Raw genomic sequence first — 12,734 nt, forward strand, 5'->3', positions numbered from 1 at the left:
TGACTGTTGGCTTTGTAATGTTACTGTTGGCTTGTACTATTATTAATGGCTTGTACTGTTACTTAATCTGTATTGGTTTATTGTGATATGAATTATTTTAGTACCTGCCTGATGAAATATATAGTGTTATATATATTTCATTTATATTCGGTACTTAACTTTTTTCTATGATTGTAAGTTGTAAATGGTATGGTTGCCAGTCTTGTTGTTGTTGTTGTTGTTGTAGGGTTTAATGCCATTTTTCAGCACACGATAGGCTATACATGGCGGCCAGAATTAATGGTGGAGGAAGAACCTGGGAAAACTCCGGAAAGAACCACCGACCCACGAGAAGCTACTGGCAAGCTTTCTCACATACCCACATTGGCTGAATCCGAGACTCGAACCCACGCAGACAGAGGTGAGATGGCAGTGATCCGTAACGGAGAGCGCTTTAGACCACTCGGCCACTCGGGGCCCCGCCAGTCTTGTATAGTTGACTAAATTTTTTTTTGGGAAAGCTTTCTTGATATTATGTTTTAGGTCTAGTGAAAATGTGCATAAATAGGGAGTTGATAAATAATTCATTCTTGTTTTAGGTCAGTCTGTGGGAATCGATTTCTAATAAGAGTTTACAGTTACGTTCAAATATAATTGGAGAGGAATTATTTATTTAAATTATTTGGAATTACTAAAGTGCTTATTCATGTTTGGATTCACTCATTCAAATACATTCTGGATTGCATCATTGTGTTATAGCAGGACATTCAAGACTGTTGGAATTCAGTGGGGACATTCTATAGTTAATTCACAATTGAATTTTCACTTTGTATTGTTGAGAAATAAATAGCTTGTCGAGCTTACTTTAATTGTTGGTTTCACTTTCTTTCTGTTACATATTTTAAAATGTAGGGTTGTAACTGTAGTAATTTTTTTTACATCAGATTGGTTAAATAGTTTTTGGTGTTTTTATGTTACTCAGGTTACCGTTGTAAATAAAATATCCTGTATCGTTTATCTTTCTAGATAATTTTCTCTCTGCAAAGACCTGCAAGATAGATAAGATCAAAAGAAGCAGTCTTGAGAATTTGAGTGCATGCACTTTGTAGAACAAAGGTTTTGCATCAATTCTCAGTCTTATTTACCATATATATTTAAGCACAAGATGTATCCAACTGCAAATACCCAAATCCTCTGTTGCATGAAGTGCTAGTACATCTGGGTTTATGTAGTTTGCTAGGAGTAATCATTAGAACAAACAATATCAGATCAGGGGTGTGTGCAGTTTTGTTTGCATTTGGACTTTACAGCAAGTTCATAAAGTGGTTGGCAGTTACCGGTACACATTATACAAGTATGCACATTTTCTAAAATTAAAATATTTCAGTTTGCTTAAATAGTTATAAACTGAGACTACCCTATGTTTTAAGGGCATTATATCCTTGAGCATTGCCTTTTCAGAATTTGTAAGATGTTTGTACACTTTACATTTATTTGGAACATTTTATCTTAAGATGTTTTTCCCAATTCTTTATCTTGTACATTTTTAAAATCAAACTTTTAATTGGACAGTATTGTCCTTGTGTGCCATCAAGCTTGGTATATGCATACATACAAATTGGAGCTGTTAAAACGATCATTTATGCAGAAGCAGTTGAGATCTTGATAAAGGCAATGAAGGGATCTTATACGCAGAAAGAGTACTGGATGACACAAGCAGTGTACATAGCATGAGGTGAAATATTTTTGGAAACTCCATGGTCGTCACTGTGCAAACAGTCTTGAATGTCCTGTTGACCAGTAGATTTTTCTTCTTGCCCAGTAAATTTCTGTATTCCTATATATATATATATATATACACACACACACATACATGCATACAGGAGGCCCAGAGCGGCCGAGTGGTCAAAAACGCTCTCCATTATGGGTTACAGCCATTTCACCTCTGTCTGCGTGGGTTCGAGTCTTGGATTTGGCCAATGTGGGTATGTGAGAAAGCTTGCCAGTAGCTTCTCATGGGTCGGTGGTTCTTCCCGGGTTCTTCCTCCACCAATAATACTGGCCACCATACATACATACATCCATACATACATACATGCATGCATGTATGCATGCATGCATGCATACATACATACATACATACATACATACATACATACATACATACTTCATTACACACACTCACACTGGTGTTCATTTAAGGCAAAATTTTGTATCATTTTTTAATAAATCTCTGTTTTTAGCAAAGTGGCACATTCAGTGAGTTTATCTTTTCTTGTATTTGTATTCCTTGTTTGCACATGTCTGCGTACATGTTTACCTAATTGTGAAAGCCTTTGTCAGAACAGAAGTCTAAAGTAGAAATCTCCACAGAGGTAATTGAGATTTATTTCTTGACTGCATTGTAATTCGTTATTGAAATTACATTGCAGCAACAAAAAAAAATTTAATCTAATAACTGGTACCTGATCCTGGTAATTAAATAACTGACATGTGTCTTCCCATTAATTATTTTTGACCTGAACTTGTGAATAAAAGAAAAATCCACAGAAATAACACAAAATCAAGTGTTACATATTAGTGTTATTTATATTGTATCTTCAGACCTAGTCATGGAAAATGCATTACAAGTTTTCACAGTGATTCATAATTTGAGATCTTCAAGGAAATGATAATCAACAGAGTAAGACAAGCTCACACTATATTGTACTCCTCGTCAGCCATAATTTAGTATGTGTCACATAAATCTACATACTTACATAAATATATTTTAATCCAAATTATTTCACATTACTTGACAACTCAGTGAGATTTCAAATCCTAAATTTTGTATTGTCAAAGTTAGAATGTGATAGCATGGCATTTTAAAACCCATTTTCTTAAAAGAAACCAAATTTATAAAGTTGCATAATGCATTTATCATGCTACTACTTATCAGCATGTACTAGTGGCATCACATTTCATTTAACTACATCTAAATGCACTACTAGTCCTAATGAAATAGACTCCTATTTCACATAGCTACATCTAAATGCAATACTAGTCCTAATGAAATAGGCTCCTATTTCACTTAGCTACATCTAAATGCACTACTAGTCCTAATGAAATAGGCTCCCTTTTCATATAGCTACATCTAAATGCAATACAAATCCTACTGAAATAGTCTCCATTTTCACATAGCTACATCTAAATGCAATACTAGTCCTAATGAAATAGACTCCTATTTCACTTAGCTACATCTAAATGCACTACAAGTCCTAATGAAATAGACTCCCATTTCACTTAGCTACATCTAAATGCACTACAAGTCCTAATGAAATAGACTTCTATTTCACTTAGCTACATCTAAATGCACTACAAGTCCTAATGAAATAGACTCCTATTTCACTTAGCTACATCTAAATGCAATACTAGTCCTAATGAAATAGACTCCTATTTCACTTAGCTACATTTAAATATACTACTAGTCTAATGAAATAGGCTCCATTTTCATATAGCTACATCTAAATGCAATACTAGTCCTAATGAAACACTCTCCCATTTCACTTAGCTACATCTAGTCTTAATGAAACAGACTCCTATTTCACTTAGCTACATCTAAATGTACTACTAGTCCTAATGAAACAGGCTTTTGTTGTGCTGTACTTGCTCTCATGTATCGGCTTGCTAAATGAGTTAGCTGTGTGAATTATTGACTAGTCTGTCTTAAAAGCTGCTGGCTGTGGGACAGGGGCCAATATTTAATTGACTCCTGATTTAAATTATGCAGTTAGTTTTCTAATGGCTAATTTATTTCTAGGATGTGGGGTTTGAAATGCAGCTGTAACCCCATTTTAAGTCTCTGTAAAGCTGCTTACACAGCATTAATACAGCTAAGCAGTTCAGAATGGTTTAAATGTTTCATATCCTTCAGATGGTCAGCCATCTTTCTGTACATGACAAAACTAACAATTCAAAAAAATCTTGAAATGAAAGACTTCAAATCTTATAGTACTACAGCTTTAGTTTTGGGAAATAAACAACTTCAGTCTGTTTGATAAACTTGAGATGGCTTACATATCAGAATTCATTCATAACATGTTTTAGCAAGAACCTGATGTAATTCATACACATTCAGTATTAAGTAGACTGTTGAAAACGGTGTAAGATATTACCAAACTTGTCTATTTTCAGGAAGTTATAGCAAAGATCCTACCAGAGTCAACCATAACAGCTTTTCAGTGTAAGTGAACAGTATTTCCTGAGTGCTTTTGTGTGCCTGTTGTAAGAGTATGTATTCATCATCTTTGTTCAGTTTTTATGAGTACACATGTTTGACTGTTTTAACAGTATGTATTGATCATCTTTGTTTTAGTTTTTGAGTACATGTGTTTGACTGCTTTAAGAGTATGCATCCATCATCTTTGTTAAAGTTTTTTTTTAGTATATATGTGTGCCATCATTAATAGTATGTATTCATCATCTTCATTACAGTTTTTGAGTACATGTGTGTGCCACCTTTAAGTGTATATATTCATCATCTTTGTTACAGTTTTTGAGTACATGTGTGTGCCAGATTTAAGAGTATGTATTCATCATCTTCATTACAGTTTTTGAGTACATATGTGTGCCACCTTTAAGAGTATGTGTTCATCATCTTTAAGAGTATGTATTCACCATCTTCAGTATAGTTTTTGAGTAGATTTCTGTTGACTGCTTTAAGAGTATTTATTCATCATCTTCATTACAGTTTCTGAGTATATTTGTATGCCAGATTTAAGAGTATGTATTCATCATCTTCATTACAGTTTTTGAGTACATATGTGTGCCACCTTTAAGAGTATGTGTTCATCATCTTTGTTATAGTTTTTGAGTAGATTTTCAATTTTTGAGTACATGTGTGTGCCACCTTTAAGTGTATATATTCATCATCTTTGTTACAGTTTTTGAGTACATGTGTGTGCCACCTTTAAGTGTATATATTCATCATCTTTGTTACAGTTTTTGAGTACATGTGTGTACCAGCTTTAAGTGTATATATTCATCATCTTTGTTACAGTTTTTGAGTACATGTGTGTGCCAGCTTTAAGAGTATGTATTCATCATCTTCATTTCAGTTTTTGAGTAGATTTGTGTACCAGCTTTAAGAATATGTATTCCTCATCTTCAGTAAAGTTTTTGAGTAGATTTCTGTTGACTGCTTTAAGAGTATTTATTCATCATCTTCATTACAGTTTCTGAGTATATTTGTGTGCCAGCTTTAAGAGTATGTATTCATCATCATCTTCATTACAGTTTTTGAGTACATGTGTGTGCCACCTTTAAGAGTATGTGTTCATCATCTTTGTTATAGTTTTTGAGTAGATTTTCAATTTTTGAGTACATGTGTGTGCCACCTTTAAGTGTATATATTCATCATCTTTGTTACAGTTTTTGAGTACATGTTTGTGCCAGCTTTAAGAGTATATGTTCACCATCTTCATTACAGTTTTTGGGTAGATTTGTATGCTGGCTTTAAGAGTATGTATTCATCATCTTCATTGCAGTTTTTGAGTAGATTTGTTTGACTGCTTTAAGAGTATGTATTCACCATCTTCATTACAGTTTCTGAGTATATTTGTGTGCCAGCTTTAAGAGTATGTATTCATCATCATCTTCATTACAGTTTTTGAGTACATGTGTGTGCCACCTTTAAGAGTATGTGTTCATCATCTTTGTTATAGTTTTTGAGTAGATTTTCAATTTTTGAGTACATGTGTGTGCCACCTTTAAGTGTATATATTCATCATCTTTGTTACAGTTTTTGAGTACATGTTTGTGCCAGCTTTAAGAGTATGTATTCACCATCTTCATTACAGTTTTTGAGTAGATTTGTTTGACTGCTTTAAGAGTATGTATTCATCATCTTCATTGCAGTTTTTGAGTAGATTTGTTTGACTGCTTTAAGAGTATGTATTCACCATCTTCATTCCAGTTTTTGAGTAGATTTGTGTGCCAGCTTTAAGAGTATGTATTCATCATTTTTGTTACAGTTTTCAGAGAACATGTGTTGGCTGTTAATATACACCCCACCAATATTGAATGGAAAAGACTCAACATGCTTAATCCCATGTTTATTTGGGAAACTAAGCATGTATGCATATTGTGTGGACTCAGTATAGCATTTCAGTTACAAATGATGATTAAATATATGCCTTGCTGATATATAAGTTGTCCTGACCAACCTGTTAATGCACCCCACTGATATAATATCAATAGACATGATCAGACTGTTAATATGTACACCCCACCATTATTATATAAATTATCAGTTGACTTGACTTGACCAGACTGTTAATGTACATCTCACTGGTATTCTCTCAGTTGACTTGACCAGACTGTTAATATACACATCACTGGTAACAGCTGACTTGACCAGACTGTTAATATACACATCACTGGTAACAGCTGACTTGACCAGACTGTTAATATACACATCACTGATATTATATCAGTTGACTTGACTCTTTATATACACCTGACTGATATTCCATCAGTTGACTTGACCAGATTGCTAATATAAACCTCACTGACTTTATATCAGTTGACTTGACCAGACTGTTAATCCCTTATTATTCTTAACCTTTAGTGTTAGTTTACTTGACTGGGATGTGAACCAAGTGTTCTTTTTAAACACATTGCATTAAATATACATCCAAAGTTTGCCTTCTTCTGTTTCACATTATTCCTGTTGGAAATACTTGTGTGTTTATTGTCTAGTTATACAGTAAAGACATCCTTAAATAACAAAATATGTTGATATTGAGTGTAATAACTTATATAGTGGCACTACAGTTTAAAGACTTTTTCTTAAAGACAAGTCTTGTCTGGGACATAAAACGAAGATATTTTGAACTATTGGTTATTTTTTTTTTATGATTGTGGGTAATGAACAGACTTTTGAACAGATGGATTGGTCTGTTTTGTCTTGATTGCATTTATTGCCAGGCCTGATCTCAATTGTACAGGTAAATCCTGTCTTTGAGTACACTACAAAATATAAAATAATAACATTATCAGTTTCAGTCTAAAATTAAGATAGCATGCATTGAACAAATCATACGTGGAATTTGAATTCAGTTTCATTCTGTCTTTGTCTTGCATTTTTCAGCCTAATAGTCATAAGCTTAAGAACAGTTACATGAATTCAGTTTTGAAGGAATGTTTGCATTGCTTATTCAATAGTTAAACAAATCTGAAAAATTAAAGGTAAGTTGTTTTTAAATAAATTGTGCTCAGAATAAAATAATCTGGTCTGCAGTACATGATATGATTTTTTGTGATCTAAACAGTACAGTGTTTGGCTTCTAAATTCAATATGCTGTTAGTTATCATGTCAAAAATATTCAGTTTTTTTCTTGGGATTTATTGATATGTTCTTGTGTTGTAAACAGTGTATCCCCTAGGGGAGCAAGACTGAGAGTCAAAAATCACATTGGTGTCAAAACTGGGGGTCAGACTGAGTTAAAAACAAACTTTGGTATCAAAACTGGGGGTCAGATTAAAAATTTGGGTGTCTGAAGCGCAAATGAGGGTAAAGGGAAACACTGGTTGTAAATACTAATTAGGAACATGAAAAGTACTTTATTTGTATGTGACAGATGAATGCTATCATAATACTTACAAGTATATGAGAGCTGAATACTACAATGGTATTTACTTGTATGTGACAGCTGAATACCATGATGATATTTACAAGTATGTGAGAGCTGAATACTGCAATGGTATTTACTTGTATGTTTCAGCTGAATACCATGATGATATTTACTTGTTAGTGTCAGCTGAATACCATGATGATATTTACTTGTATGTGTCAGCTGAATACCATGATGATATTTACTTGTATGTGACAGCTGAATACCATGATGATATTTACAAGTATGTGAGAGCTGAATACTACAATGGTATTTACTTGTATGTTTCAGCTGAATACCATGATGATATTTACTTGTTAGTGTCAGCTGAATACCATGATGATATTTACTTGTATGTGTCAGCTGAATACCATGATGATATTTACTTGTATGTGTCAGCTGAATACCATGATGATATTTACTTGTATGTGACAGCTGAATACCATGATGATATTTACTTGTATGTTTCAGCTGAATACCATGATGATATTTACTTGTTAGTGTCAGCTGAATACATGTACCATGATGATATTTACTTGTATGTGTCAGCTGAATACCATGATGATATTTACTTGTATGTGACAGCTGAATGCTATGATGGTATTTACTTGTATGTGTCAGCTGAATACCATGATGTATTTACTTGTACAGCTGAATGCTATGATGGTATTTATTTGTATGGGACAGCTATTTACTTGTATGGGACAGCTGAATGCTTTGATGATATTTACTTGTATGGGACAGCTGAATACGATGATGGCATTTACTTGTATGGGACAGCTGAATATTGGTGTGGCATTTACTTGTTATGTGACGGCTGAATACTATGGTGGCATTTACTTATATGGGATATCTGAATACAATGGTAGCATTTACTTGTATGGGATAGCTGAATGCTATGTTGGCATTTATGTGACAGCTGAATACTGGTTTGGCTTTTACTTGTGTGGGACAGCTGAATACTATGATGGTATTTACTTGTATGTGACAGCTGAATACTGGTGTGGCTTTTACTTGTATGCGATAGCTGAATACTATGGTGGCATTTACTTGTATGGGATATCTGAATACAGTGGTAGCATTTACTTGCATGGGATAGCTGAATACCATTTTGGCATTTATATAAGACAGCTGAATACTGGTGTGACTTTTACTTGTATGGGACAGCTGCATACTATGGTGACATTTACTTGTATGGGACAGCTGAATACTATGGTGGCATTTACTTGTAAGGGACAGTCACAGTTAAAGTTGTCAATATGGCTAAGATAAATTGGAGATTGTGTTGAGCTGCCACAGTAATTCTCTCAATAAGTTAAATTTATAAGAAATATTCCAGATGTCATGATAATTAGTATGGAATCATGACAGTTATCTTGACAATGAATGATAATTATTGTATGGAATCATGACAGTTATCTTGACAATGAATGATAATTAGTATGGAATAATGACAGTTATCTTGACAATGAATGATAATTAGTATGGAATCATGACAGTTATCTTGACAATGAATGATAATTATTGTATGGAATCATGACAGTTATCTTGACAATGAATGATAATTATTGTATGGAATCATGACAATTATCTTGACAATAAATGATAATTAGTATGGAATAATGACAGTTATCTTGACAATGAATGATAATTAGTATGGAATCATGACAGTTATCTTGACAATGAATGATAATTATTGTATGGAATCATGACAGTTATCTTGACAATGAATGATGAATGTTCACCATATCAAGACACCATTTAATATACTCACTTATAAGCCATGTCTAGCTGCACTGACTCACATCCCATAATATTCAGGCAGATTTGAGTCTTTGTAAGGAGTAATCAGTAGAACAAACAACATAGACCCTGATCTACTGATGTACTGTGTGACAGCAGGTCATGGTCTGTATTATATGCAGTTGTTCTTGACGCGTATGTGAGTATATATGATATATGTGACATATAATTAACTGGTTGCACTGAGAATCCAACACTTTTATCCAGTCATCCATTTCTTTTTAAAGTTAATATCATTTACTTTTGAACTTGACAGTGATGAATCAGTTTTGAAGATAACTTGATTCTCTAATTGATTAATTAAGTTAATAAGAAAATAAGATACAGTTCTAAAACAATTGGTGCTATTAAATTTGTGATTTTCCAGTAACCCTTGCAAGCACATGATAGTGCTGTTAACTGATTTGTGAAATATACGAATCCCAATTCCAAACAGCAACAATATTATTTATAGCATATATTACCCACTTAAATGGATGCCTTATATAGGCATTACCATGTCACAGTCAAGATATTTTGATTATTTATTATGACTTGTCAACCTAATTATCATGATGAATTGTTATAATTTTTCCCACATGTCCATATATTTTTATTCTGACTTGTTCATTGTTATTATTTTGACAAGGCAGTGCAATTCTCACATATTGTTAGGTATCCGAACACCTGAAAAAGTGCATGGCAGTTGAATTTGGGTTTATTCATAGATGCAGAATTGTGGATTCAAGCTTCTTTCTCAAAAACTCGGCCAGCAGATTAACAGAATGTGTGAAAATCATGCATTATATTTGCATGTCATACCTTTATGCCTTCATTAAGTCACATCTAGATTTTAAAAATGCCCCTTACGTTCAAATGGAGGATAAATTATTTCCCCACATTTTCAGTTCTAGAATAGACTCTGATTACATGCACTGATTGTGAATTTCAAATATCTGCATGACCCTAATTGAAATTTTGCCATGTGAAAAATTAAATATACATACATGTGTGTGTTGTTTGTCCATCAAGTCCATGAGGACCACTTTAGTCATCCAGTGTTTTATCAGGAACAAATGGTCTGTGGATGCGTAGTCGGTTGCTGAAGCTGATGTGCGTCCTGAATGTTCTGTGGCATTGTGGACATGGGATGGTAGCAACATTGTTTGTGGGCTTACTGGCTTGGGATTTCCTGGCCTGCCTCTGTTGTTCTGCTGTGGCTGTCCTGTTGGATTTGCAAACTGCAGCACCTTTGATAGTGGAAGAGTGCTACACAACCCTGTCCTGGGCAGTCTGCTCCCATGTGTCATAGCTAATGCTAATGTTCTTCAATGACGTCTTCAGGGTGTCCTTGTATCATTTTCTCTGGCCTCCTTTGTTGCGTTTACCTTGTTCAAGCTAGCCATAAAAGAAATTTTTGGGAAGCCGGTCATCTGGCTTGCAAGCTACATGGCCTGCCCATCACAACTGAGATTATATCAAGATGGTGTAGATACTAGGAAGGCTTGCTTGGGTAGGGACCTCAGTATCCAGGATCCTGTTTTGCCACTTGATGTTTAGCAGCCTTCTGAGGCAGGTAGAGTGAAACTGGTTCAACTTCTGTGCATGGCACTGGTTCACTGTCCAGGTTTCTCAGGTGTATAATAGCACAGGGAGTACTATCGCTCTGTACATGTTCAACTTTGTCTGAAGACTAATGCCTTTTCTGGTCCAGACCTTGGCTTTTAGTCTGCTGAATGCAGCACTGGCCTTTGCTATGTTGGCATTAACTTTGTCATCTATTACGACATTCTGGGACAGAGTGCTGCCAAGATAGGTGAACCTGTTCACTGCACTCAGTTTGTAGCCATTGACTGTGATTTTTGGCTCAGCATAGTTTTCTTTGGGCTGGCTGATAATTATTTCAGTCTTCTTTGTGTTGATCATATGGGCAAAATTTGTGCAAGCATCAGAGAACTTGAATTCCTGTGGGATCGTCTCTTTTTGCCACATGAGATGAAACAACTGATGGAGCTTTTCAGTCAGAACTGCACCACCTTCCTTGTATATCTCTGCTGCAGTTGAGCCTGAGCCAGGAGCCTTGCCACTAGAGAGAAGTATCGCTTTCTGGGTCTCTAACATAGCTAGTGTGTCATCCAGTGATTCACTGACTGGCACTTGGGGCAACTGATGGCTTCATCTTTGATGGATGCTGGGCAGTTCAGGATGCAGTTGAAGTGCTCAGTCCACCTTTTGAGGATCTTCTCTTTGTCTGTGATCAGTGTATTCCCATCCGCACTGAGGAGAGGGGATGATCCTGATGATGATGGGCCATAGACTTCATTCAGCGCATCATAAAACCCCTTCATTTCATCCTTGACAGCATGGATTTTGGTATCATCAACTTTATTACTCAGGCAGGAATCCTGCATCTGCCAGTTTCCATTGAACAGTCTGACAGATGTTATTGAAGGCATCTTTCTTTGAAGTGGACTTTAGATCATTTATGTATGCTTTGTGGAGATGATGTTTTTCATCAAACAGCTGCCCGTTTTCACAATTCTCATCAAACCAGTTCTTGTACTTTCTTGGGGAAGGCCTTAATATCTCTGTGGTAGTGTTGTAGACCAGCTTTCTAAGGGTTGCCCAGGCTGCCTCTACATTGAAGATGGTTTTCTAGAGTGCTGACAGTGGTCACTTTGGAGTTCGAGTTCTTCAGCTTGGCAATGTTCAGCCATTTTGGAATCTTCTTGCCTTGTGGGCATCTTTTAGGTTGGATATGGATGTGTGGCTTGGAGACAACAAGGTTGTGGTCAGTCCAACATTCTGCACCACACATGGACTTGGTTACCCATCCATCTTGCCTGTCCCTCTTCCTATCATGTAGTCGGTGAGATGCCAGTGCTTAGATAGGGGATGCATCCATGTCATACTGTTCCAGGTAGGGAGGCAGAAGACCTTGTTGGAGATGAGCAGTTCATGCTCTGCACAGGTCTGAAGCAATAAAAGGCCATTGCTGTTGCATTGGTCGATGCCATACTTTTCAATGACCCCTTCCCAGGAGATGTTTTCAGAGCTGACTCTTGCATTTAGGTCACCAAGGATGATGAGCTTGTCCGATTTGGGAACAGAGGTTATGACAGAGTGGAGTTCTTCATAAAACTTGTCCTTTGTTTCATCTGGATTGGCCATAGTTGGAGTGTAGGCACTGGTGATCATGATATGCTTTCTTCCATTTGACAGGTGGAGTTTCATGGTCATAAGCCTGTCATTCACACCCTTTGGAAGACCAGCTAGCTTAACAATTACTGTCTTCACTGCAAAACCTACTCCAGTCTCACA

At 35.6% G+C, this 12,734-nt stretch overlaps 1 protein-coding gene across 1 annotated transcript in view; it reads left to right on the plus strand.

The window, feature by feature from the left end:
• Positions 1 to 12,734, plus strand: part of LOC149773244 (dual specificity mitogen-activated protein kinase kinase 5-like) — a 106,846-nt gene that overhangs the window by 16,075 nt on the left and 78,037 nt on the right. Inside the window, exon 2 of the mRNA XM_089946559.1 lies at positions 4,153 to 4,201. Within this exon, the coding sequence (XP_089802685.1) occupies positions 4,153 to 4,201 (49 nt within the window). The remainder of the gene's footprint in view (positions 1 to 4,152; positions 4,202 to 12,734) is intronic.

Source organism: Sinohyriopsis cumingii, unplaced genomic scaffold (genome assembly GCF_028554795.1).
Source record: "Sinohyriopsis cumingii isolate HCF-2022 unplaced genomic scaffold, ASM2855479v2 utg000744l, whole genome shotgun sequence".
Taxonomy (NCBI): Eukaryota; Metazoa; Mollusca; class Bivalvia; order Unionida; family Unionidae; genus Sinohyriopsis; species Sinohyriopsis cumingii.